The 27,636-nt window shown below is 44.7% G+C and overlaps 2 protein-coding genes across 2 annotated transcripts in view; both read left to right on the top strand.

Annotated features, from left to right (window-relative positions):
• Positions 1-1,450: 1,450 nt before the first annotated feature.
• Positions 1,451-27,636, top strand: part of LOC310647022 (uncharacterized protein) — a gene marked incomplete at its 5' end in the record, with an annotated part of 33,050 nt that continues 6,864 nt past the window's right edge. The window contains 11 exons of the mRNA XM_083373946.1: positions 1,451-1,514; positions 1,639-1,830; positions 1,913-2,062; positions 2,320-2,456; positions 4,741-4,913; positions 5,616-5,856; positions 6,382-6,606; positions 7,335-7,498; positions 7,735-7,860; positions 20,899-20,997; positions 26,560-26,924. Of these exons, the coding sequence (XP_083230072.1) occupies positions 1,451-1,514; positions 1,639-1,830; positions 1,913-2,062; positions 2,320-2,456; positions 4,741-4,913; positions 5,616-5,856; positions 6,382-6,606; positions 7,335-7,498; positions 7,735-7,860; positions 20,899-20,997; positions 26,560-26,924 (1,936 nt within the window). The remainder of the gene's footprint in view (positions 1,515-1,638; positions 1,831-1,912; positions 2,063-2,319; positions 2,457-4,740; positions 4,914-5,615; positions 5,857-6,381; positions 6,607-7,334; positions 7,499-7,734; positions 7,861-20,898; positions 20,998-26,559; positions 26,925-27,636) is intronic.
• On the top strand, positions 11,907-18,282 carry LOC310647136 (lysosomal acid glucosylceramidase-like). Its single transcript, XM_083374121.1, has 6 exons — positions 11,907-12,008; positions 13,140-13,246; positions 13,366-13,557; positions 13,641-13,790; positions 14,350-14,486; positions 18,114-18,282. Exons 2-6 carry the CDS (start codon positions 13,183-13,185, stop codon positions 18,171-18,173), a joined length of 603 nt encoding a protein of 200 aa, XP_083230247.1. The 5' UTR covers positions 11,907-12,008; positions 13,140-13,182; the 3' UTR covers positions 18,174-18,282.

The raw sequence follows: 27,636 nt of genomic DNA, 5'->3' as shown, positions 1-27,636 counted from the left end.
TAGAATTACGGCATAGAATAGAAATTAGAATAGAATAGAATCTAGTGAATAGAATGCAGAATAGAATAATAGAATAGAATAGAGAATACAATGCAGAATAGAATAAGAATAGAATAGAATATAAGCTTGTAAGCCGCCCTGAGTCTTCGGAGAAGGGCAGGATATAAATGGAATTAAAATAAATAATAAATAAATAGAATAGGAAAGACGTAGAATAGAACAATAACTTTATTATCACTTTAATTGTACACTAAACATACATTAAAATAAGATTTTGCTGCATACAGCTCTCAAAGTATAACTACCTCCAATATACACTGCATAAACATAAGAAGAAAAAATAAATTATGCCCAGGGCTTTTTTTGTCATAGGATGCTCAGAACGGAGTTCCGGCACCTTTTTTGGATGAAACCTTGTAGGGTAGGCAAGGCCGGTTGTATGACATGTGAGTTCCGGCACCTTTTTCTTTTACAAAAAAAAAACCATTGCATATACCCACACACACACACACACATATGTGTCTTTACATTAACCAGCAATTTGCAAAACTTATTACAACTATGTGAACCCAGTGTCATCTTGAAGGTGTTAATCCTATTTTAAGTAAGACGGATGTTCTTTTTCAGCCCTTTGAAGCATTAAACCTGCTGGAGAAAATTGACTTGTGGTGTCTTATGAGGAACAACTGCCCGGAGAACTTTAGGGCAATCTCATATCCTTCTCTGCTGCTTCATACTGCTGGAATTTCTGACACTGCTTCCGTTTGCCATTTCTTTCCTGAAAGACTAGCTTCCTTCAATTTCATCCAGGTACAAATTGACAGTCAAAGGAAGTATTTCTTAATTGCTTTTTTCTGGCCAAGCTGGTCAGGACTTCCAGTTCTCATATCAGACAAGTGCCATAAAATTCTGCCACCAGAGCTGTTGTCATCCATCCCAGCATTCAGGAGTTGAGCCAGAAGCTGAGATCTCCTGATTCTTATTGTGTTCTCCCTGGGAACCAGCATCAGCTTTCCAAGCTCTGGAATAAAGTGTCTGACAGGTAGGAATAACATACAACCCTGTATTTGTTATAGTGCCAGGTAAGGGGCAGGGTGGTGATTTCAGGGTCCTAGAATGGGTGGAAAAAGTGATTTCAAGATCGCAGAATGAAGCCGTCCTTTTTTGGATGAACCAGTGCCGAAATTCACCTACAGGGTCATTGTGAAGAATAACCTGAGCATCTGGCAGATAAAATCGGTCGTATTTGCTCTCTGTTGGACTCCAGCCTTATAGCAGAGCCATCGAGGTGGTGGGAGCTACGCCTTGCATAGATCTGGATTGCAAGAGTCCTGCGTGAATCAATTAACAGCTTTGCAAATGATGCCCAGAAAAAAATGCATCCTTTTTTTCCCCCTCCCCCTGCAGGCAAAGTTCTCTAAAACTGGGAGTCTGGTGTTTGAGGGGTGCCATGTGGACACGTGATGCTTTGGGGGTGCTGTGTCTCATCCTCCAAGGGATGGTCCAGGCCAGAGGTCAGCCTTTGGGAAGCCTCCTGTGGGTGGAGCCGGAAGCAGAAGTGGGCGGGGCTCCGTTGTGCCGGGGGGGTCTAAGTCCCCCCCATTTTTTTTCTCTCTTTCCATTTTTGCTTGATTTTAGCAAGCCAACCCTGTAGTCCTAAGTTCCTCAGCTCAAAGGCGATGGTGTGTGTTTGCAACGCAACGTATTGCGACACGGTGGAGCCTGTCTCCCTCCCCGACGTTGGCAGCTTTCTCAAGTACACAACCAGCAGGGACGGCCAACGCTTGGAGCGAAGCCAAGGGCAAATAGATGCCAGCCCAGGCGCTTCAGGTAAACCTGGGGGGGGGTTGGACTAGATGACCTACAAGGTCCCTCCCAACTCTGTGTAATTCTGTTCATTCTTTCATCTCAGCCGGGATCCTCTACGCCTACAATCCCTCCGTTCAGTACCAATACATCAAAGGCTTTGGCGGGTCGCTCACCGACTCTGCGGCCATTAACATCCTGAATTTGTCTTATGCAGCCCAAAACCACCTGCTCCGGTCTTACTTCTCTGAAGAAGGTGAGCAAATTGGGAATGAGCCGCTGGATGAAGTCTAGCAGCTCAGGGAAAGCTAGTAATCCTGAGGCTCTGTCTTTCTTAAGGCAAGGATTAAAAACCGGAAAGGTTTGGCTGCATTTAAAGGCAGAACGGCATACTGTCTGAACAATCCAAGAAGCATTTTCTTTTTAAATGGTGTTTTACTGACTTTACGCACCAACAACACTGAGAATCCTGGAAGACCAGAATTTCTTCCCTTCTCTCCCCCACTTCTGCAGGACTGGAGTACAATTTGATCCGTTTTCCCATGGGGTGCTCCGACTTTTCCACGCGGCCGTACAGTTACGCTGACCGCTGCGTGGATGACTTTGAACTCAAGTGTTTTGAGCTGGCCCCCGAAGACACCGAACTTAGGGTGAGTTTGGCGAGACTTAACACCCACCCACTGGGGAGTCCCAGGTTGTGTTGCAGGCTTGTTTCTGCTGTGCAGCTGAAAACAGTGTTCGCCTTGCACACCAATTGGAGATGTAGCTGGGTCATGAAATGTCTGCAAGGAAGCCACCAAGCTCAGAGTCCTCCTCCTCCTCCTCCTCCTTGCAAACCCCTTTCCCTTCTAGCCCTGATGATGTTACCTAGTTGATTAATGAAATGTCTGCAAGAAAACAACTAAACTGAGACAAGTTGGGTAATAAAATGTCTGCAAGGAAATAATAATAATAATAATAATAATAATAATAATAATAATAATAATAATAAGAAGAAGAAGAAGAAGAAGAAGAAGTTGGAAGGGACCTTGGAGGTCATCTAGTCCAACCAAGCTCAGAGAGCATCCTACAGTTCAACCTTACAAACTCCCTCTTCTACAACCTCTTCCAAATGGAGTTATCGGCTAATTAGTGCGGTTTCTCTTCAGATCGTATAAATCTTTCCCCTTTATTAGTGCGTCAGTCCAAATTTGCCAAAATACCTTCCCCAAATCTTAGAAACTGTAACTTCCCCTTTGTTTGTATGTCTCCCTTTAACTGGCCTGGTAACTAGAATAACGACATAATGAAGCAACAATCATTAGTATAATTTCCAGCTCAAATTACTCCATGCCCAAAGGCAGCTTTCCAGTCCAGGCTTTCAAAAGGAAGGGAACTAGCTGGAAATCGCCCAGAGAGCTTCTGTGGCTCAAAGGAGAAATGGATCCTGGGTTGCCCCACAACTAACACCCCCCCCCGCCCCACTGAATCATATTAACTGTCGAATATCAGGCGTGGCAGAAGAGGAAAAGAGGCTGCAGAGGGTAAAGGAAAGATGGTATACGTTCTCCTGCTGGAGCGGGGGGCTGGACTAGAAGACCTCCAAGGTCCCTTCCAGATTCTATTCTATTCTATTCTATTCTATTCTATTCTATTCTATTCTATTCTATTCTATTCTATTCTATTCTATTCTATTCTGTTCTGTTCTGTTCTAATTCTATTTCAATTCTATTTCTATTTCTATTCTATTCTATTCTATTCTATTCTATTCTATTCTATTCTATTTCTGTTCTGTTCTATTCTATTCTATTCTATTCTATTCTATTCTATTCTATTCTATTCTATTCTATTCTATTCTATTCTATTCTATTCTATTGTTGTCAGGACCCACCCCAAACCACGTCTTAGGAAGACAAAAACTCTTGGAGTCAGTTCTAGTCCAAAAGGAATCTTTACTAGGACATGCTTGGTTGTGGGAATACAAGACAGGACTTAGTATTGTTTTACAAATTGAAACTCTATAAAGGGATCCCAGTTCAACCCCCCTTCCCTCAACCCCATTTGGTCAGCCCCCATCCTACTACTTCGTGTCATCCCTTTCCTGGGGAAAAAAAGGAACTTCGAATCTTTATGGTTATTGCCTTCTTCCTCTCCAGAATTAAAAGAAGACACAAGCCAGATACCTCTTCTCTAACCCTCCCTTTTGATCCCCCCAGTTCAAAAGGTTCCCTTGGCCTTTGAAATAACCTAAGGCAGGCTGAATCCACATATGCTCCTCTTTCCTCGGGAGATGGCAGAATCCATATGGGGGGGGGAATAATGTTTTAAACATACATTTATGAATGTGATATAAATGGATTCTGACAATTCTATTCTATTCTATTCTGTTCTTCCACTCCATCTATTCTACTCTACTCTACTCTACTCTACTCTACTCTACTCTACTCTACACTATTCAGCTACATATAGATAGTCCTTGATTTACAATCAGTTGCTTAGGGACCACTTGAAGTCACGACCTACCTGAAAAGGGGGACTTTCAACCCATTTTTGAAATTCCTACACCCTCTCCATGGTCATGTGATCACACTTAGGCTCTTAGCAACAAAGCGAAATTTACAGTCGTTTGCAGTACCCCACGGTCACGTGCCCACATTTTCTGCTCTCGGCCGTAGCAAACAGTGAGATCCCACGACTGCCACCTTCATTTACTGGCCGCTGCATTCCCAGTTGTGACCTCTGCTTCCACACTTTGGATTGTTGGGTTTGCCTAACAACCATCGCAAAAAAAAAGTAACCACTTCACGACTGCTACAATGCAACGGTCAGAATTCGACCGCAAAGTTCTGGGTTTAACACGGTCGACGTCAATAAACCCACAAGGCGGTTGTGTGAACGCTCTTGTTGAGCGTTGATCAGGCCATCCCCGGAGACAGTTGTGGTCTCTCTCAACAGATCCCATTGCTCTATCGTATCATGGCACACGCCGAGAGACCCCTCTCCCTGGTCTGCAGCCCTTGGACCAGTTCTGGCTGGCTAAGGGTCAACAACCAGGTTCTAGGCAAATCCAGGATAAAGGGAAAACCAGGTGACCGCTACCACAAGACCTTGGCCAACTACTTTATCAGGTAATAACACTTTTTCCATCTCATCCTGCCTAGGAGTTTCTTCATAAACTCTGAATTTAGCAGGCTCCTCCCCTATCCAAGCCCCACCTACTTCTTGGCTCCACCCCTTCTCAAACTCCACCCCAAATCACGATCTGGCGCCACCCACAGGCAAATGTTCTTGAAAAACCCCTGTAGATAAAGGGCCAGGGTCCAGGGGTTCAAAGGCCACAGGTCATGGGGTCAATGGTCATGGAGTCAAGGGCCAAAGGTCATGGGCCCCCAAAGGTCAAAGGGTCAAAGGTAATCCATCCTGGAATCGAAGGTCAAGGGGTGAAAGGTTGGAAGGTCTGGGTGTAGGGGTCAAAGGTCAGGGGGTCAGCTGGGGTTAGGTCTAGGGCCAGGGTCCAGGAGATGAAAGGCCAGAGGGTCAAAGGCCAGAGGGTAAGGTCAAAGGTCATGGGTTCAAAGTTGCCAACACTCTAAATAGGGTCTACGGCCAAGGGTCTAGGGCCAGTGTCAAAGGCCAAAGGATGGGGGGTCAAAGGTCAAGGGGTCAAAGGTAAGGGGGTCATAGGTAAGGGTTAGGCCTTAGTGGTTTAGGATTAAGGTTAAGGCTTTTCAAAAAAATATACAAGGGGCTTGAAATATTATTTTGTTTTCCATGCCAAAAAAACAGCATGCTAAACTAACATTATTGCAATGTTCTTTATTTGAATCTAGGTTCCTGGATGAGTATGCAAAAAATAATATTACTTTCTGGGCATTAAGCTCTCAGAATGAACCAATGTATGGCATTTTCGTACCTCGGGAAGACTTTCCAGTCAATCATTTCTCACACCAACATCAACGCGACTTTATCATTGAGGACTTGGGCCCCGCCTTCGCCGCCAGCCGCCATGCTGGTGTTCACCTCATCATTTATGATGACCAGAGGATTAGCTTGCCATACTGGGCCAGCCAGGTAGGTTTCCAAGTGTAGGACGCACCTACCCTACGGCAGATGGTCCTCGACTTACAAGGATTGGTCAGGACCAGAATTTCCATTACTAGGCAAATCCACAAGTGAGTGAGCAGCATCCCGCCCCCATCTTTTTTTTTTTTTTTTGCCATGGTGGTAAAAATTTCCATTGCTAAATGAGACAACGGTTAAGTTGGTTTGCCCCATTTCATGACGCTTCCTGCCATGGTTGTTAAGTGAATTGGTCCTTAAGTGACTCACACGATGGTTGAGTGAATCTGGCTTCCCCATTTGCTGGTGAGAAGGTCGCAAAAGGGGATCGCGTGACCCCAGGACACTGCAACCCTCATAACTTTGAGTCAGTAGCCAAGCGTCTGAATTTTGATCCATGGTCGTAAGTGTGAAAAACGGTCATATAAGTCATTTTTTTTAGCAGTGTTGTAACTTTGAACAGCCATTAAATGAACTGTTGTACGTTGTAGACTGAATGTATTGACGCTCTCCTTCCCACCCTTTGTTGCCTGACAGGTGATAGGCAATAGTACCGCCGCTGCCTTCGTATCCGGAATTGGCATCCATTGGTACACGGACCTCGTCACCCCACCTGAACCCACGTTAGACGTTACGCATCGCCTCTACCCCGATTTCTTTCTGCTCTACACAGAAGCTTGCAATGGCTTTCTGCCTTTGTCTGTGAAGGTCGCCCTGGGAAGTTGGGAGAGAGGCACCTATTACAGCAGGAATATCCTGACGGTAAGGTAGCCGCTTTTACGACCGAAGGTTTGCCTCTTTGACGATAAGAGAGGTAGGGATGGACGAGTTATCCACACGTCTTTTCAATTCCTCGTCCTTCAAAGGGTGTCGTAGCGTCTTTGGGAAGCTGAGCCACTTAAACAAAACTGTCCTAGAATAAGAACAGAACAACAGAACAACAAGAGTTGGAAGGGACCGTGGAGGTCTTCTAGTCCAACCCCCTGCTCAAGCAGGAAACACGATCCCATTTCAGAAAAATGGTTGTCCAATCTCTTCTTGAAAACCTCCAGTCGTGAGGAAGGAAGGAAGGAAGGAAGGAGAGAAGGAAGGAAGGAAGGAAGGAAGGAAGGAAGGAAGGAAGGAAGGAAGGAAGGAAGGAAGGAAGGAAGGGAATAGCAAAATAATAGAACAACAGAACAACAGAGTTGGAAGGGACCGTGGAGGTCTTCTAGTCCAACCCCCTGCTCAAGCAGGAAACACGATCCCATTTCAAACAAGTGGCTGTTCAATTTCTTGGAGCACCCACAACTTCTGGAGGCAAATTTTAGACAAACCTTCCCTTTCTAGTTTTCCATGACTCCAAAACAAACCTTGATCTGAAGTTTGCTTCTTTCAGATTTTGCTCAGCCCAGAAATGTCTCTCTTTTTTTTCTCCCCTGCCATGCAAAGGGAAGGGTTGTGGGGCTGTAGTGCAACCGGTAAAGCCGCCCACGCTTTGGTCTCTGCAGAATCTCAACCACTTCGTCACAGGGTGGATTGACTGGAACTTGGCTCTCGACATGGAAGGGGGTCCCAACTGGGTGGACAACCCTGTGGATAGTCCCATCATTGTGAACCCCCTTAAGGATGAATTCTACAAACAGCCCATGTTCTATCACCTGGGACATTTCAGGTAAACTCAGCCGAGATGGTTTTGCAAGGGGTTGAGGAAGAGGAGAACGAGCAAAAGAGTAATAAAGATGCTAATTTTATAGCGTCTTATCCAGTGGCAGGGAATTCCGCAGGCTGACGAGGAAATGATGGAGGGAAGCAGACAGTTTTATTTTTAATAGTTTCTGGAATTGGATTAAGGTACAGTACTGACCTCTGTCCGGTGGTATCGGCTAACGTCTTCTCTCTTCTGCCCAGCAAATTCATTCCTGAAGGCTCCGTGCGAGTTGGATTCACCACCAATTGCTTGTTTGACAGCTGTCAGTTGAAGACCTCAGCTTTCCTGCGGCCTGATGGCGTTGCGGTGGTCGTGGTGCTGAACGAGTAAGTGCAGGAGAAAACGGACCCCAAGTTGGGAATGTTGTGGGCATGAAGTTTCGGGAGATGGAGAAAGAGAAAGCAATTAGATAAGAGACAAAGTAGCCCAGAGCTGCATAATGGACGGAGAAAGAAAATCAGAAGAATCCTTCCCTAGTTTCAAAGTCTGTAAAAGAGACACCGGGAGATTTGTCCTTCCAGACTTGCAAAATTGAAGTCAGCCTTCCCAGGCAAGCCAGACAGGAAACCCACCCAGATAAGCTAATTCTACTCTGTTGTAAGGCTACATTAACACAACCTTGCAAGTCTGAAAGTAGAAATCTCTCACGTCTCCCTTGACTAGAATTTCTCCTGTCTTTACAGCTGGTTTGTTGATATTCCTTTCACTATCTCAGACGATCAGGTGGGTTATCTTAAGGACCGCGCGGAAATCCGCTTCTCACTCAGGAACGGCAGGCTCTGTCAAGAAGAGAGCTTGTGTCACAGCCCACACCAGCTAAACCAGTGGAACCTCAGACTTGCTTGATACAACACAGTCACAACAGATGGAGCAGTCCAATGATGAAGCTCAGCCTCCAATTGCTTGGATGGTAGAGTAGTGAGCAGAGGAATGATGCTCAGTGAGGCTTTTTGCCAAGCAAAGGCATAGCTGCCTTAATTAAAAGAAAGATTGATATTTATTATGATTTAACCATATTCCACTTCTGGTCGCATGTCATTCGTGCGTTTCCGCTTGTAGTTCCTGAAACCCTGAACTTTGGACTGTCTGACGAATCTGACTTGGCTCTCTGAAGCTTGGACTGGATTTTGATTGCTCTTCTGCGCAGTCATGTTGACAGCGAATCTACTTTAGCAAGCTTTAATGTGTTGGTTGCTGTTTCTTCCTTAGTCTGCTGCTATCTGCTCAACCTTGAGTAAATGGCTTTCCTGACCTAGCCACTGTGTGTTTGTGTAATTTTAAGGCCTGAAATGAGACACCTTGGATTAATAATTCTTCTTACATCCGCATTCACACATGCACTCCCCTTCCTGGAACAAAATGTAGAGTCCCCAAAGATCCTTGATCTGGAACCAGTCAGACTGGGATTGGACATTTGTACATTGGCCACCCTTAGCTTATGAGGCAATACAATTAGTCCTCAACTTACGATGGTTCATTTAGCGACCAGTAGAAATGATGACGGTATTTAAAAAGTGATTCATAACCAGTCCTCACATTTACAGCGGCAAACAGAGTCAGCAGCGATCTGAAAGGACGAAACGAAAAACAAATTGCTCTATTCTTTGGCCTGCAGGGGGCAGCTGCAGTCTCAAGAATCAACAGAATTTCGAAAAGTTGCTAGTCCACATGTACAGAATGTCCTTGAAACTTGTCAGTCCTTAACAGCCTCATCCTACAGCAGGGGTCTTCAAACTTGGCCCTTTTATGACTTGTGGACTTCAACTCGCAGGATTCCCTAGCCGGCATGTTAGTTGGGGAATTCTGGGAGCTGAAGTCCACCCATCTTAAAGTTGCCAGGTTTGAAAAACACCGGCTTTTACACGTTTTAGTAATAACTTTTTTTAAAAAAGAAAAAAGATGAGTTGCGATGTGCTGAAGCTTCCTATGAATAAGAGGTTAGCTAATAAACTTTAATTTCATTTGTGGCTATTCCTGAGTTCCTTTGTGTATTTGACAATTATAAGTGACTCAGAGCGTTTCTCCCCCACCCACCCACCCCCTTTGAAGGCTGACTCGATTCTGGCCTCTAAGAGGTAGCTTCTGATGCTATATTCTCCTTTTTTAAAAAAATCCCATTTATATCCCGCCCTTCTCCGAAGACTCAGGGCGGCTTACAATCTAAGAAGCACAAATCAATGTGCTTAGCAATAAACTTCATTCTATGTATATGCCTGCTTATTAGGGCTTTCGGGGGGCCCCAAGCGGCATTATTACAAAGTCAGCTTATTGCCCCCAACAATCTGGGTCGTCATTTTTTCCCCTCCTTTACAAATATTAAGGTAGATTTTAAGCCGAGAGGGAGAAAACTTTTATAAAGTTTGATTTACAACTAGGACTGGGTCCAGAATTTTTGTTACTAAGCAAGGTGGTTGGTCAAAAGAGATGCAGTTTAATTTTATGACGGCTATTAAGTGAATCACTGCAAACAGCTGTAAGCCGAGGACTACTGGAAAAGGATGCCTAGCAGATATGGAAAAGTGACACAAAGTTGATTTCCAAACTCACTTCTAATCTCTGGACTTCTTGGTCTCATTGTAATCTTGATCAAACCAAAACTTTTCACTTTGATCAAATAAACCCACAGACTAGACTAGACTAGACTAGACTAGACTAGACTAGACTAGACTAGAATAGACTAGACTAGACTAGACTAGACTAGAATAGAATAGAATAGAATAGAATAGAATAGAATAGAATAGAATAGAATAGAATAGAGAATACAGAAAGAATAGAATAGAATAAAATGGAATGGAATGGAATGGAAAATAGATAGAACAGAACAGAATAGAATAAAGAGAGAATGGAATGGAATGGAGAATAGAATAGAATAGAATAGAATAGAATAGAATAGAATAGAATAGAATAGAATAGAATAGAATAGAATAGAATAGAATAGAATAGAATAGAATAGAAGCTGGAAGGGACCTTGGAGGTCTTCTAGTCCAGCCCCCAGGTCAAGTAGGAGATCCTTTGCCATCTCAGACAAGTGACTGTCTAGTCTTTTCTTAAAAACCTCCAGCGACGGAGTTTCTTTCTTTCTTTCTTTCTTTCTTTCTTTCTTTCTTTCTTTCTTTCTTTCTTTCTTTCTTTCTTTCTTTCTTCTTTCTTTCTTTCTTTCTTTCTTTCTTTCTTTCTTTCTTTCTTTCCTCCTCCTCCTCCTCCTCCTCCTCCTCCTCCTTCTTCTTCTTCTCTCTCACGAAATTACCTTCAGAGCTTTAACAAGCCTCTTTTGCAAATCCAGCATAGGAAAGACAGTCAAGCTGATTGTCTGGTTTCTTATTTGCCTACCCCTTGGATTATTAAAACATCAGCCAGTTTCATTTGCATATGTAAATGTAGCCTCGTTTCTCCATGTCATTTTTGAAATCCACTTTCAGATCAGCCTTGGTTTTGGCCTGGTAAAATCTGTTCTTCTTCCACAGCATCTTTCAAGCTTAGCTTATCTATAATGACAAGACGTTCTTAAAATTAATTCTGCATCCGTTGTTCGCAAATATCCTTCATTACGTCTGAAATTAAAGTATTTGCCGCCTTCTGGATTAGTAAGTCAAAAGTAAGGTTCTCTAGGACACAGAAATGGTCATAAATATGAATAAGTTGCCAAGTATCTGGATTTTGATCATGTGATCACGGGGATGCTACAACGGTTGTAACTGAACAACGGTCCGAAGTCACATTTTTCATCAACAACAATTCTTTCCTAGAACGTTTCTTACAATTAATTTCAAAATCTTATTTCAAACCCATCTTTACAGCTTTCCAAAATACATGCCCCAAGCACCCTTTTTCTGTTTATTCTAAAAGAAAAAGCGCCTTTAAAAAAAATAAATCTTTAAACTTGTATTTAAAACTTCCTTTGCTAAGAATGGAAGAAAACTCACCAGGTATTATAAAACGTGTCGTTTTAAAGGTTCCTAATATTTAACCAGCAATTTGCAAAAGTTATTACAACTATGTGAACCCAGTGTCATCTTGAAGGTGTTCATCCTCTTTTAAGGAAGACGGTTGTTCTTTTTCAGCTCTTTGAAGCATTAAACCTGCTGGAGAAAATTGACTTGTGGTGTCTTATGAGGAACAACTGCCCGGAGAACTTTTGGGCAATCTCATATCCTTCTCTGCTGCTTCATTCCGCTGGAATTTCTGACACTGCTTCTGTTTGCCATTTCTTTCCTGAAAGACTAGCTTCCTTCAGTTTCATCCAGGTACAAATTGACAGTCAAAGGAAATTTCTTAATTGCTTTTTTCTGGCCAAGCTGGTAAGGACTTCCAGTTCTCATATCAGATGAGTGCCATAAAATTCTGCTGCCGGAGCTGTTGGCATCCGTCCCAGCATTCAGACGTTGAGCCAGAAGCTGAGATCTCCTGATTCTTATTCTGTTCTCCCTGGGAACCAGCATCAGCTTTCCAAGCTCTGGAATAAAGTGTCTGACAGGTAGGAATAACATACAATCCTGTGTTTGTTGTGGTGCCAGGTAAGGGGCAGGGTGGTGATTTCAGGGTCCTAGAATGGGGGAAAAATGATTCCAGGATCGCAGAATGGGGGAAAATGATTCCAGGATCGCAGAATGGGGGAAAATGATTCCAGGATCGCAGAATGGGGGAAAATGATTCCAGGATCGCAGAATGGGGGAAAAGTGATTCCAGGACCACAGAATGGGGAAAAAATTGATTCCAGGACCGCAGAATGGGGGAAAAACTGATTCCAGGATTGCAGAATGGGGGAAAATGATTCCAGGATCGCAGAATAGGGAGGAAATGATTCCAGGATCGCAGAATGGGGAAAAAAGTGATTTCAGGACCGCAGAATGCGGGAAAAACTGATTCCAGGATTGCAGAATGGGGGGAAAAGTGATTTCAGGACTGCAGAATGGGGAAAAAATTGATTCCAGGACCGCCGAATGGGGGAAAAACTGATTCCAGGATTGCAGAATGAGGGAAAATGATTCCAGGATCGCAGAATAGGGAGGAAATGATTCCAGGATCGCAGAATGGGGAAAAAAGTGATTTCAGGACCACAGAATGTGGGAAAAACTGATTCTAGGATTGCAGAATGGGGGAAAAAGTGATTTCAGGACTGCAGAATGGGGGAAAAAGTGATTTCAGGACTGCAGAATGGGGGAAAAAGTGATTTCCGGACCACAGAATGGGGAAAAAAGTGATTCCAGGATTGCAGAATGGGGGAAAAAGTGATTTCAGGACCGCAGAATGGGGGAAAAAAGTGAGCATCTGGCAGATAAAATCGTAAAATAAAAGTGATTTCAAGAGAGTAGACTGGGGGAAAACGTGATTTCAAGATCATAGAAATGGGAAAAAGTGATTCCAGGATTGCAGAATGGGGGGAAAAGTGATTTCAGGATCGCAGAATGGGGAAAAAAGCTGAGCATCTGGCAGATAAAATAGTGTTTTCTCTCTGTTGGACTCCAGCCTTATAGCAGAGCCATCGAGGTGGTGGGAGCTACGCCTTGCATAGATCTGGGCTGCAAGAGTCTTGCGTGAATCAATTAACAGCTTTGCAAATGATGCCCAGAAAAAAATGCATCCTTTTTTCCCCCTCCCCCTGCAGGCAAAGTTCTCTAAAACTGGGAGTCTGGTGTTTGAGGGGTGCCATGCGGACACGTGATGCTTTGGGGGTGCTGTGCCTCATCCTCCAAGGGATGGTCCAGGCCAGAGGTCAGCCTTTGGGAAGCCTCCTGTGGGTGGAGCTGGAAGCAGAAGTAGGCGGGGCTCCGTTGTGCCGGGGTCTAAATCCCCCCCATTTTTTTTCTCTCTCCATTTTTGCTTGATTTTAGCAAGCCAACCCTGTAGTCCTAAGTTCCTCAGCTCAAAGGCGATGGTGTGTGTTTGCAACGCAACGTATTGCGACACGGTGGAGCCTGTCTGCCTCCCCGACGTCGGCAGCTTTGTCAAGTACACAACCAGCAGGGACGGCCAACGCTTGGAGCGAAGCCAAGGGCAAATAGATGCCAGCCCAGGCGCTTCAGGTAAACCTGGGGAGGGGGTTGGACTAGATGACCTACAAGGTCCCTCCCAACTCTGTGTAATTCTGTTCATTCTTTCATCTCAGCCGGGATCCTCTACGCCTACAATCCCTCCGTTCAGTACCAATACATCAAAGGCTTTGGCGGGTCGCTCACCGACTCTGCGGCCATTAACATCCTGAATTTGTCTTATGCAGCCCAAAACCACCTACTCCGGTCTTACTTCTCTGAAGAAGGTGAGCAAATTTGGGAATGAGCCGCTGGATGAAGTCTAGCAGCTCAGGGAAAGCTAGTAATCCTGAGGCTCTGTATTTCTTAAGGCAAGGATTAAAACCGGAAGGGTTAGGCTGCGTTTAAAAGCAGAACGGCATGAACAATCCAGAAAGTATTTTGTTTTTAAAGCTTGTTTTACTGACTTTATGAACCAACGTTCGTTGAGGGGGAAAAAAACACAATAACAAGCTGGGTTCTGTTTTTCTAATTTCTTCGATTGATACGTGGAGTATTCAAGAATGGAAACCTACCTGGGGAAGGGAGCAATTCAAGGAAAAGATAACGACAACGGCTCCACTGAAAGGCATAGCAGGAAAGGAAAAAGCAAGGGGAGGGAGAAGGAATAAGATGACTTCTGACGAAGAACCGCCTTGATGAGATGGGACTGGTGGCACTGTCCGTTTCTTTTTTTTCTGTGTACATGTATGTCTTGTATCCTTTATTTCTTCTTTTTTTTTTGACTGTGAAAATTAGAATCCTGGAAGACCAGAATTTCTTCCCTTCTCTCCCCCACTTTTGCAGGACTGGAGTACAATTTGATCCGTTTTCCCATGGGGTGCTCCGACTTTTCCACGCGGCCGTACAGTTACGCTGACCGCTGCGTGGATGACTTTGAACTCAAGTGTTTTGAGCTGGCCCCCGAAGACACCGAACTTAGGGTGAGTTTGGCGAGACTTAACACCCACCCACTGGGGAGTCCCAGGTTGTGTTGCAGGCTTGTTTCTGCTGTGCAGCTGAAAACAGTGTTCTCCTTGCACACCAATTGGAGATGTAGCTGGGTCGTGAAATGTCTGCAAGGAAGCCACCAAGCTCAGATTCCTCCTCCTCCTCCTCCACCACATCCTCCTCCTCCTCCTCCTCCTCCTCCTCCTTGCAAACCCCTTTCCCTTCTAGCCCTGATGATGTTACCTAGTTGATTAATGAAATGTCTGCAAGAAAACAACTAAACTGAGACAAGTTGGGTAATAAAATGTCTGCAAGGAAATAATAATAATAATAATAATAATAATAATAATAATAATAATAATAATAATAATAATAATAATAAGAAGAAGAAGAAGAAGAAGAAGAAGAAGAAGAAGAAGAAGAAGTTGGAAGGGACCTTGGAGGTCATCTAGTCCAACCAAGCTCAGAGAGCACCCCACAGTTCAACCTTACAAACTCCCTCTTCTACAACCTCTTCCAAATGGAGTTATCGGCTAATTAGTGCGTTAGTCCAAATTTGCCAAAATACCTTCCCCAAATCTTAGAAACCATAACTTCCCCTTTGTTTGTATGTCTCCCTTTAACTGGCCTGGTAACTAGATTAACGACATAATGAAGCAACAATCATTAGTATAATTTCCAGCTCAAATTACTCCATGCCCAAAGGCAGCTTTCCAGTCCAGGCTTTCAAAAGTAGCTGGAAATCGCCCAGAGAGCTTCTGTGGCTCAAAGGAGAAATGGATCCTGGGTTGCCCCACAACTAACCCCCCCCGCCCCACTGAATCATATTAACTGTCGAATATCAGGCGTGGCAGAAGAGGAAAAGAGGCTGCAGAGGGTAAAGGAAAGATGGTATACGTTCTCCTGCTTCAGCGGGGGGCTGGACTAGAAGACCTCCAAGGTCCCTTCCAGATTCTATTCTATTCTATTCTATTCTATTCTATTCTATTCTATTCTATTCTATTCTATTCTATTCTATTCTATTCTATTCTATTCTATTCTATTCTATTCTACTCTATTCTACTCTACTCTACTCTACTTCATATAGATAGTCCTTGATTTACAATCAGTTGCTTATGGACCACTTGAAGTCATGACCTACCTGAAAAAGGGGACTTTCAACCCATTTTTGAAATTCCTACACCCTCTCCATGGTCATGTGATCACACTTAGGCTCTTAGCAACAAAGCGAAATTTACAGTCGTTTGCAGTACCCCACGGTCACGTGCCCACATTTTCTGCTCTCGGCCGTAGCAAACAGTGAGATCCCACGACTGCCACCTTCATTTACTGGCCGCTGCATTCCCAGTTGTGACCTCTGCTTCCATACTTTGGATTGTTGGGTTTGCCTAACATCCATCGCAAAAAAAAAAAAAGTAACCACTTCACGACTGCTACAATGCAACGGTCAGAATTCGACCGCAAAGTTCTGGGTTTAACACGGTCGACGTCAATAAACCCACAAGGAGGTCGTGTGAACGCTCTTGTTGAGCGTTGATGAGGCCATCCCCGGAGACAGTTGTGGTCTCTCTCAACAGATCCCATTGCTCCATCGTATCATGGCACACGCCGAGAGACCCCTCTCCCTGGTCTGCAGCCCTTGGACCAGTCCTGGCTGGCTAAGGGTCAACAACCAGGTTCTAGGCAAATCCAGGATAAAGGGAAAACCAGGTGACCGCTACCACAAGACCTTGGCCAACTACTTTATCAGGTAATAACACTTTTTCCATCTCATCCTGCCTAGGAGTTTCTTCTTAAACTCTGAATTTAGCAGGCTCCTCCCCTATCCAAGCCCCACCTACTTCTTGGCTCCACCCCTTCTCAAGGTAAAAGGTAAAGGTAAAGGTTCCCCTGCACATGTGTGCTAGTCATTTCCGACTCTACGGGCCGGTGCTCATCTCCGTTTCAAAGCCGAAGAGCCAGCGCTTGTCCGAGGACGTCTCCATGGTCACGTGGCCGGCATGAGTAGACACCAAAGGTGCACGGAACGCTGTTACTTTCCCACCGGAGCGGTCCCTATTTTTCTACTTGCATTTTGACATGCTTTCGAACTGCTAGGTTGGCAGAAGCTGGGACGAGTAACAGGCGCTCACTCTGCTACGCGGCACTCAGGATTCGACCCGCCAAACTGCCAACCTTCTGATCGACAAGCTCAGCATCCTAACCCGCTGAGCCACCACGTCTCTTCAGCCCTTCTCAAACTCCACCCGAAATCACGATCTGGCCCCACCCACAGGCAAATGTTCTTGAAAATCCCTGTAGATAAAGATTAAGAAATCAGTGGGACAACATGCACGGAGAAGCATCGTTCCATCTCTGTCTCCCACCCTGCTCCTGAGTAATAGTGGGATATTTCCAAGCTGATCCTATTGCATTTTCATCGATTTATTTATTACAATCCTTGCTCCCATCCTCCAGAGCAATATGTCTCAATCTTGGCAACTTTAAGAAGGGTGGACTGCAACTCCCAGAAGTCCCTAGCCAGGGTCTGGCTGTGGGATTCTGGGAGATGTAGTTCAGTTTTTTCCAACTTGGCAACTTTAAGAAGGATGGATAACAAATCCCGGAATTCCCTAGCCAGCATCTGTCTGGGGCAGGGGTAGGCAACCTTGGCTCTTTTATGACTCGTGGACTTCAACTCCCAGAATTCCTGAACCAGCACAGCTGGCTCAGGAATTCTGGGAGTTGAAGTCCACAAGTCATAAAAGAGCCAAGGTTGCCTACCCCTGCCCTAGCCGAACCTATTTACAACCCAGTTGTTAGGGATTGTCTTTCGGCTCAGTTCTGAGTGAAAAAGTAACCAACGGGGGAAATACGTTTATGCTCAATCAGCTACGCCAGGGGTCGGCAACCTCGGCTCTTTTATGACTCGTGGACTTCAACTCCCAGAATTCCTGAGCCAGCTATTCTGGCTCAGGAATTCTGGGAGTTGAAGTCCACGAGTCATAAAAGAGCCGAGGTTGCCGACCCCTGGTCTGGGGAATTCTGGATGATATAGTCCAGTGTTTTTTTTTGGGGGGGGGGGGTTTCCCAAACATGGCAACTTTAAGAAGGATGGATAACAAGTCCCAGAATTCCCTAGCCAGCATCTGTCTGGGGAATTCTGTGAGATTTTTCAAACATGGCAACTTTAAGATGAGCAAATTTCAACTCCCAGAATTTCCCAGCCAGATTCTGGCTAGGGAATTCTGGGAGCCAAACCATCCTCATGGTCACATCATCAAAATTCAGCCTTGGCAACTGGCATGTTCCAGTGTCCCGGGAGGTCACGTGATCCCCTTTTCCAACCTTCTGACAAGCACAGTCAATGGGGGAGACCGATTCACTTCACAACTGGGTTACTGACTTATCAACTGCAGTAACAGAGGTCGCAAAATGGGGCAAAACTCATCGAACAAATGTCTAACTTCACAAGAGAAATTTGAGGCTCCTTTGCCTTCGTAAGTCTTCGCACCCCTCTTGGTCGGCTAGAGAGCTGGGAGATAGGGTTTTCTTCCCAAATACACGGGGCGTGAAATATTTTCTTTTCCCGACAAATGCTAAAACTAACATTATTGCAACCTTCTGTGTCTTGGGTTTAGGTTCCTAGACGTGTACGCCGAAAACAATATTACGTTCTGGGCACTCAGCTCTCAGAATGAACCAATCACTGCCCTTTTCATAAGTAGGGAAGACTTTCCAACCAATTATTTTTCACCGCAACATCAACGGGACTTTATTATTAAGGACTTGGGCCCTGCCCTTGCCGCCAGCCGCCACACAGACACTCACCTCCTCATCCTTGATGACGGGAGGTGTCACTTGCCAAACTGGGCCAAGCAGGTAGGGTTCAGCCGGTCTTCAAACTGTAGGACGGATCTATACTACAACGTATTGACGCTCTCCTTCCCTCCCTTTGTTGCCTGTCAGGTGATAGGCAATAGTACCGCCGCGGCCTTCGTATCCGGAATTGGCATCCATTGGTACATGGACTTCGTCACCCCACCTGGACCCACTTTAGACGTTACGCATCGCCTCTACCCCAATTTCTTTCTGCTCTACACAGAAGCTTGCAATGGTTACCTCGACTGGGATGCAAAGGTCATCCTGGGAAGTTGGGAGAGAGGCACCTATTACAGCAGGAATATCCTGACGGTAAGATAGCCCCTTTTACGACCAAAAGTTTTATCTCTTTGATGACAAGAGAGGCAAGGTGACTTATCCACATGTCTTAGAGTTTCTTGTCCTTCAAAGGATGTGGTAATAATAATAATAATAATAATAATAATAATAATAATAATAATAATAATAATAAGAAGAAGAAGAAGAAGAAGAAGAAGAAGAAGAAGAAGAAGAAGAAGAAGAAGAAGAAGAAGAAGAAGAAGAAGAAGAAGAAGAAGAAGAAGTTGGAAGGGACCTTGGAGGTCATGTGCTCAGGCAGGAAACCCTATACCATTTCAGACAAATGGCTGTCCAGTCTCTTCTTAAAAACTTCCAGTGTCGGAGCATTCACTGCTTCTGGAGGCAGGTTGTTCCACTGGTTAATTGTTCTCACTGTCAGGAAGTTTCTCCTTAGTTCCAGGTTGCTTCTCTCCTTGACTAGTTTTCATCCGTTGCTTCTTGTCCTGCCTTCAGGTGCTTTGGAGAACAGCTTGACTCCCTCTTCTTTGGGGCAGCCCCTGAGATATTGGAACACTGCTATCATGTCACCCCTCACCCCTCACAAAGGTAGTGCCTTTGGGAAGCTGAGTCAGTTAACCAAAACTCTGCCTTAGACCACGTTGGGCTTGATGATAAGAGAATAATTGGAAGGGACCTTAGAGGTCTTCTAGTCCAACCCCCTGCTCAAGCAGGAAGCACTATCCACTTTCAGACAAATAATTGTCCAATCTTTTCTTGAAAACCTCCAGTGTTGGAGCACCCACAACCTCTGCAGGCAAATTTTGATCTTTAGAGAACTTTCGCTCTCTAGTTTTCCGTTGACTCCAAGACAGACTGTGGTCTCTTTCAGATTTTGCTCAACCCAGAAATGTCTTTTTTTTTTCTCCCCTGCCATGCAAAGGGAAGGGTTGTGGGGCTGTAGTGCAACCGGTAAAGCCGCCCACGCTTTGGTCTCTGCAGAATCTCAACCACTTCGTCACAGGGTGGATTGACTGGAACTTGGCTCTCGACATGGAAGGGGGTCCCAACTGGGTGGACAACCCTGTGGATAGTCCCATCATTGTGAACCCCCTTAAGGATGAATTCTACAAACAGCCCATGTTCTATCACCTGGGACATTTCAGGTAAACTCAACCGAGATGGTTTTGCAAGGGGTTGAGGAAGAGGAGAACGAGCAAAAGAGTAATAAAGATGCTAATTTTATAGCGTCTTATCCAGTGGCAGGGAATTCCGCAGGCTGCCGAGGAAGTGATGGAGGGAAGCAGACAGTTTTATGTTTAAAAGTTTGTGGAATTGGATTAAGGTACAGTACTGACCTCTGTCCGGTGGTATCGGCTAACGTCTTCTCTCTTCTGCCCAGCAAATTCATTCCTGAAGGCTCCGTGCGAGTTGGATTCACCTCCAACTGTTTGTTTCACCTCTGTCAGTTGAAGACCTCAGCTTTCCTGCGGCCCGATGGCGTTGCGGTGGTCGTGGTGCTGAACGAGTAAGTGCAGGAGGAAAGGGACCCCAAATTGGGAATGTTGTGGGCTAGATAAGGTCCCTGGTGTGAAGTTTAGGGAGATGGAAAAAGGGAGAACAATTAGAGAAGAGACGGAGCAGCCCACAGCTGCGTAACAGACAGAGAAAGAAATACGGACATGATGGCAGTGTTGCAATCTCTCAGGGGCTGCCACAAAGAAGAGGGAGTCAAGCTATTCTCCACAGCTCCTGAGGGCAGGACAAGAAGCAAGGGATGGAAATTAGTCAAGGAGATTAGCAACCTAGAGCTAAGGAGAAACTTCCTGACAGAACAGTTAACCAGTGGAACCACCTGTCTCCAGAAGCGGTGAATGCTCCAACACTGGAAGTCTTTAGGAAGAGACTGGACAGCCATTTGTCTGAAATGGCATAGGGTTTCCTTCCCCATCGACTTTGCTTGTCCGAGGGTCGTCAAAGGGGATCACATGATCCTGGGAACACAGCCAAGGTTATAAAGATGGACCAGTTGGCCAGTATCTGAATTTTGATCGCCTGATCACGTGTTTATGCTGCAAAGGCTGTAAGCCTGAAAAACGGTCCTAAGTCACATTTTTTTCAGCGCCATTGTAACTTTGAACGGATCATTAAAGGAATCGTTCTAAGTCTGTACTTTATTGTAAGGCTACATTAACAGAATTTTGCAAGTCTGAAAGTAGAAATCTTTCACATCCCCCTTGACTAGAATTTCTCCTCTTTTATTTTCAGCTGGTTTTTCGATATTCCTTTTACTATCTCAGACAATCAGGTGGGTCACCTGAAAGACCGGGCGAGAGGTTACTCCATCCAAACCTACCTCTGGAGGAGGCACCGTTGAGGTCCGGAGATGGGTAAGGGAATTTGCCTCTTGCTCAGGAACGGCAGGCCTTGCAGAGAAGAGACCTTATGTCACAGCTTACAACTCACACATTGAAGAAGCCGCTCCAGCTAAACCAGACTTGGTTGATACAACGCAGTCACAATCACAACAGCTGGAGTAGTCTAATGATGATGCTCAGCCTCCAATCACTTGGACGGTAGAGTAGTGAGCAGAGCGATGATGCTGAGTGAGGCTCCTTGCCAAGGAAGGGAGTAGCTGTCTTAATTAAAAGATTGATAAATATGATTTAACCGTATTCCTCATTTGGTTTCCTGTTCTCTAGCATGTCATTTGTGCGTTTCCGTTTGTGATTCCAGAAATATCCTGACCTTTGGACTGCCTGACAAATCTGATTTGGCTCTCTGAACTTTGGACTGGATTTTGAATACTCTTCTTGCGCACTCCTATTGAAAGCGAATGTACTTCGGAAAGCTTTAATGTGTTGATTGCTATTTCCTAGTCTGCTGCTATCTGCTCAACCTTGAGTAAATGACTTTCCTGGCCTAGCTACTGTGTGTTTGTGTAGTTTTAAGGCCTGAAACGGGACACCTGGGACTAATATGAAGTCTGCAGTCTGCATTCACACATGCACCCTCCTTCCTGGAATGAAGTGTAAGGTCCCCAGAGATCCTTGATCTGGAACCAATCAGACTGGGATTGAACAACTTCCTATCCTACAACCAGTGCTTTTTTGTAAAAGAAAAAGGTGCCAGAACTCACACATGTCATACAACCCGCCTTGCCTACCCTACAGGGTTCCACCCCAAAAAGGTGCCGGAACTCTGTTCTGAGCGTTCTATGACAAAAAAAGCCCTGCTTACAACTTTTTCCTACTCCCCCTATGTCTCGGCCTTAATTTATTGAGCATCAAATATGAATTCAGATAACCTCTCTCCTGGCTCTGTAAAAGCCAGTTCGGAAAAAATAGTTGTAGGGATGGGATTGGATATTTCTATATCGGCCACCCTTAGCTTATTAGACAATACAATCAGTCCTCAACTTATGAGGATTCATTTAGCGGCCAGTAAAAACTATGATGGTACCATAATGTGATTTTTGAGCACTTATAACCATCCCTCTATCCTCACAATTGGCAGCCAGTGTGCGTTTATGATGTTTGCGGCGTCCCACGGTCCTGTGATCACCCTTTGCAAGCCGGCTTCCAACGAGCAAAGTCAACGGGGGAAGCCCGATTCATTTAATGATGGCATGATCCACTTAGCAACGGGAGGGATTGACTTAACAATCCTGGCAAAGAGATCATAAAAATAAGTCACGGTCATAAATCACGTCATTTAACAACTGCAACACAGTCAGGACGGATTTAAAGGCACCAAAAGGTAACCTAATTGCTATATGCTTTGGCCTCCAGGGGGTGCTGCAGTCTCAAAAATCAACAGAATTTCAAAAGGTGGCTAGTCCATAAGAGATTAGGTAGAAAATGTGTCACTCCTTAACAAAGCATCCTTATCCCCACAGGCAAATTGGCTGGTCTATGTATGATCTCTGATTCCCACTTGGTGGAGCAGTGGGCTAATGCCTCCTTAAGTAACACCGGCTGCCTGCAATTAGTGCAGGTTCGAGTCCCACCAGGCTCAAGGTTGACTCATTATATTTGACTGTTGCCATATCTTAATAATTAACAGCATTATTATTAATAATAATAATTTTATAGGAGTTTTCTGCCAACCTCTTAGATGAGCTTTCAACCACTCAGTTATGAGATTAGATTTTTACTTTTTTTTAACCTTTTGAAAGGGCTACTTCAAAATGGCTGCCCTAATTAACAAACACATGGGTGATTTATTTATTTATTTATTTATTTATTTATTTATTTATTTATTTATTTAATCCCAGAGTTTTCCAGATTGCTAGGAAGGTTATTGTACTCTGAATTCTTCTAGAACAACATTTTCCAAATTTGAGGATTTTAAAGGTGGGTGAACTTCAACTCCCAGAATTCTTAGCCATTTGGCAGCTTGCCAGTCTGCTGACTGGGGGATTGTGGGAGTTGAAGTCCACAAATCCTAAATTGCCAAATGCTGCAACCATCGTAATTACTTTTGAACGGGTCACATGCCACGACGGTCGTGATCGAGAGGACCTGGTTGTCAGTCCCTTTTTTTTCAAGCGCCATTTTAACTTCAAAGCGCCACTAAAGAAATGGTTGTAAGTCTTAGCTGTACAGCCGAACGTAACTACTGGTTACATTTAGGGGAAGGCAATTAAATTTAGCAGACACGATGCAATTAAAGGAATAAAGCAAACGTAGCTGAATTTTTTTTTTGCATCGGTAGGAACAATCGCAAAAGACGCACAAGCCCTGCAGAACGATTTCGTAAGGTTTCGAAGTCATGCTTTATCTGTCAAAGTCAAATCACTGGAGGTTTTTAAGAAGAGACTGGACAGTCACTTGTCTGAGATGGGATAGTTTCGCCTGCTTGAGCAGGGGGCTGGACTAGAAAACCTCCCAGGTCCCTTCCAGTTCTATTCTATTCTATTCTATTCATAATAATAAAGTTGGAAGGGACCTTGGAGGTCATCTAACCCAACTCTATTCTATTCTATTCTATTCTATTCTATTCTATTCTATTCTATTCTATTCTATTCTATTCTATTCTATTCTATTCTATTCTATTCTATTCTATTCTATTATTATCATCTGCCAGACGAAATCTGCAAATTTTAGCTTTTATTTTTAAAATAAAAGGCCTCCGAGAGAATTCCCCACCACCACCACTCTTCGGCTCCCCTTCTCTCATTCCCCACCAGAGGGACTAGAACCGTACTTTTTATTTTAACGGAACATTGACCGAAAGCAGCCCAGAACAATCCCGATTTCCCCCCCCTGCCCCACTCCTTCCTTCCCACAGATTTTATCTGCTTTGAATTGCAAACCGATGCAGTTCATGGGAGACGGTTTTGCATAAAACCTCCAACTGAGCATCAGCGTCTCTTTCTGGAGAGTCTGGATGGATTATCTGGCTCTCCACCCTGGGTGGGTCCTCTTGCAAAATCCAGCCGCCGATTCCCAGAGAAATCAAGCATTCATCCCTGAAGGAAAAAAGCAGATTTTCCTGCTGAACTAGCCAGCTGAGATCTTACGACAGGTGTTTCCTGCAGTGTGAAGACTCGAGAGATCAGCTTTGGATGCTCTCCTGTACAGAGGACCCTTTTTCGGAGCTGGGGAGAGAGGTGAGTGCCGGGGGAAAAGGTGTGTGTGTGTGTGTGTGTTTGTGTGTGTGTGTGCGCGCGAATTCCCTCTCCGTTTTTCTTTCCAGAGTGGGAAGCTGCATCTGGGGAAACCTCCATATTCAGGAGCAGTCTACCTTTGTCTGCGACAAAGAGAGGTTTGATTCTTTTCCTGCCCTGCTTTGGGGGGCTCTGCAGTTGTCTGAATGGTTTGGCATCACAGCTGGTGGTAGATTTGCTTCCTTTAATTTGGGGGTTCTTGGGGTGGCCCTCCCAATAAAACCCGTTTTTTTAAACCGACCTGAACCTGGTTTAATTTCTCCAATTAAGCAGGCAACGTTCTGCAGGGCAATGAATGCTTTAATTTAACCAGGAGCATTCAGGGCTTCCCTTTTTTTTTTCTCCCTTGATCCATGAGGACTAGAATCTTTGAATCACAAGAGCAAGAACGCTTGCTCTTTGCCGGCTTAACACATCAGATTTGATGTTTTAAGGAGGGCTGGGGAAGCTGTCCATCTTGCTGGGAATCCAGAGATTGAACGATCCTTCTCTTGCATGGAATCATGAGGACTAGCGTCTTATTTCATCTTTAGGGGAAAGCTATTGTCCCAGGAGGGTAGGTAAAAAGAGTCCAGATTGGATTTTATTTTTTTTTCAGGGAGAGCTGAAAGCCGTTTGGAAAACTCTGGCTGAGCCTGAATAAATAAAACTAGATTTAACTGCGGATTTGGCTTGACTGCGCGCTTTCTTCGGTAACTCAGCATCCCCCAAAGAGGGCTAGCCTCTTGAATTCCTCTCCAAAGTGCAGAAGAGAAGTTTGCCTGCTGGCTTTCTAATTTGGGGGTCATCAAGTCTCTTATTTTGAATCTGGTCTTTCTGCCTGTTCAGGAAAATGGCTTTCCGACAGTTTTCAGGCTGTTTTGTGGGGTTACAGGTAGTCCTCAGCCCATTCCTGACATGATGTGAGTTTTCCCCCATTGTACGACCTTGATTTGCCACAGTTTTCCAGTGAACCACTGCGGTTGCTTAGTTAGCAACGCGGCTGTTAAGTAAATCCAGCTTCCCCACTGACTTTGCTTATCACACGGTCGCAAAAGGGGGACCCTGCAACCGTCATAAAATACGAGTCAGTTGCCAAGCGTCTGAATTTTGAGGATGTAAAGGGTCGTAAGTGTGAAAAATAGACACAAGCCATTTTTTTTCCCCGGTGCCCTTGTAAGCAACAAGACAGGCTGCTTGTCCAACACACCTTGAAGGCACCAGACACCCACACCCACACACACACACACTCAGAAATATCCTGAAATTATCTATGAAAACCTTGTCTCTTTGCAAGGAGATTTTTTTCTCTTAAATTCCTTCTCTTCCTCCTCCAAGTCCTTCATTTTATTTCTCCTGCTTTTTTGCCTGCTGTACAGCTCCGAAGGGTCCCAAAACCTGCCTGTTTTTTTTTTTTTTTTTTGAGTGGGGTGTGTGTGTCTGGCTTGGTCCTAAAACACACCATCCCTGCGGATAAGACCAGCGTCCCAGGCAAAGATGCAATGGGATTTTAATTTTATTTCTTTCAACGTTATCGTTCAATTTTATTTTTTACATTGGCGGTGGGGTGGGGGCTGGATTTCTTGATGCAGGGAGGGTGTTTAAGAGGGGTGGCCGTGCAAAACACACACACACACACACACACACACACACACACTGGAAACAAAATGAAATCAATCAGCGTGTCAACTTTCTGTTTTATTTTGATTTTAAGGACCTGGCCTTTATCAAATCTTGGGGTTCGCAGCCATGTCTTGTCTGGCTCTTCAATTTTTCTTTGTGGCTTTGTGGCTTCGGCAGCTGAGTTGTGTCCCGACAGGTAAGTGTGTAAAATCAGCAAGTGCCGGCAAGTCCTGTGGGTTGTTTTGCTTTGCACAATTAATTCACTTGCAAAATGTGCCCCAAAGCTTTCAGTTTTGCAGTTTCAGTAAACGGGAAGAGAGCCTCCACCTCTAGAGGCAGTCTAGCTGTCTTCTAGAGAACATCCGGGGATGCAGGGAAAACATAACAAATTAGCACTGTCTAGACTGGAGGGTGAAGGTCTAGGAGCCAGGAGGTGGTGTGTTCAAGTCCTGTCTTGGCATGGAAGCTGGTTGGGTGGTTTTGGGCCAATCACTGGGACATTCTGAGTTCTAGTCCCTCCTTAGGCATGAAAGCTGATTGGGTGACTTTGGGCCAATCGCCAGGAGATGGTGAGTTCTAGTTCTGCTAGTCAGAAAAACAGAAGCCTAAGAAAATGTCTAAGAAACTATTAGACTGGTTTCGTCACTGTTATCAAGCCAAATTAATTTTTCTTTCTTTCTTTCTTTCTTTCTTTCTTTCTTTCTTTCTTTCTTTCTTTCTTTCTTTCTTTCTTTCTTCCTTTCCTTTCCTTTCCTTTCCTTTCCTTTCCTTTCCTTTCCTTTCCTTTCCTTTCCTTTCCTTTCCTTTCCTTTCCTTTCCTTTTTCCCAGGTGGACGGCCGTGTTCTCCCAGAAATTTCGGGCACGGCTCCTTGGTGTGTGAATGTGGGGCCGATTATTGTGACACGTTTGAGCCCATCACTCTCCCTGACCTGGGGTCTTTTGTTAAGTATGAAAGCAACAAAGCCGGACACCGTGTGGAACGCAGTGAGGGGCTGCTGCTGGATGACCCTCTTGAGAAGGGTGAGGCCAGAAGTACGTTTTTACCCCAAGAAAACCAGGACAAGGTGAAATGTAGTAGGCTTTCGCTGCCTTTTGTCCTCATAAGAACCCTGCGAGGTGGGCCTGGATGACCCAATGCCTCATTCTGGTCTGAGGGACAATTTGGTCTAGGGGTTAAGGTGCCAAGCTTGAAACCAGGAGAAAGCCAGCTAGGTGACCTTAGGAGAATCACCAGGAGACTGTGAATTCTAGTCCTGCCTTAGCTATGAAAGCTGTCCAAGTGACTTTGGGCCAATCACTAGGAGACAGTGAGTTCTAGTCCTGCCTTAGCTATGAAAGCTGGCTTGATGACTTTGGGCCAATCACTAGGAGACTGGGAATTCTAGTTCTGCCTCTGGCCAGCTGACTTTGGGCCAGTTCTGGGCACTTTGGAAAACTTTTCATCCCAAACAAATTGAATACATATTCCCTATATAGAGAATCCCAGCAATCTGTTTATTAATTTATTAACGTATTAAACGTAGATGCCGTCCCTCTCAATATCCAAAGCCACTCTTTAGCCACCTCCACAAAAACACTAGGCCTGTTTAGTTTTAATCTGATCTGAATTTGGGGTGAAGGATCAACCCGTTTCGTGCCAACCCAGCAGCTGAATCACTTAGCTAAACACGCTAAACATGTTATGCAAATGCCAGAAGAAAAATTTAACAACCAGGTGGGCGTGCAAGACAAT

Source organism: Vipera ursinii (assembly GCF_947247035.1).
Source record: "Vipera ursinii genome assembly, chromosome: 15".
Classification (NCBI taxonomy): Eukaryota; Metazoa; Chordata; class Lepidosauria; order Squamata; family Viperidae; genus Vipera; species Vipera ursinii.
This window is presented reverse-complemented; position numbering and strand designations above follow the sequence as displayed.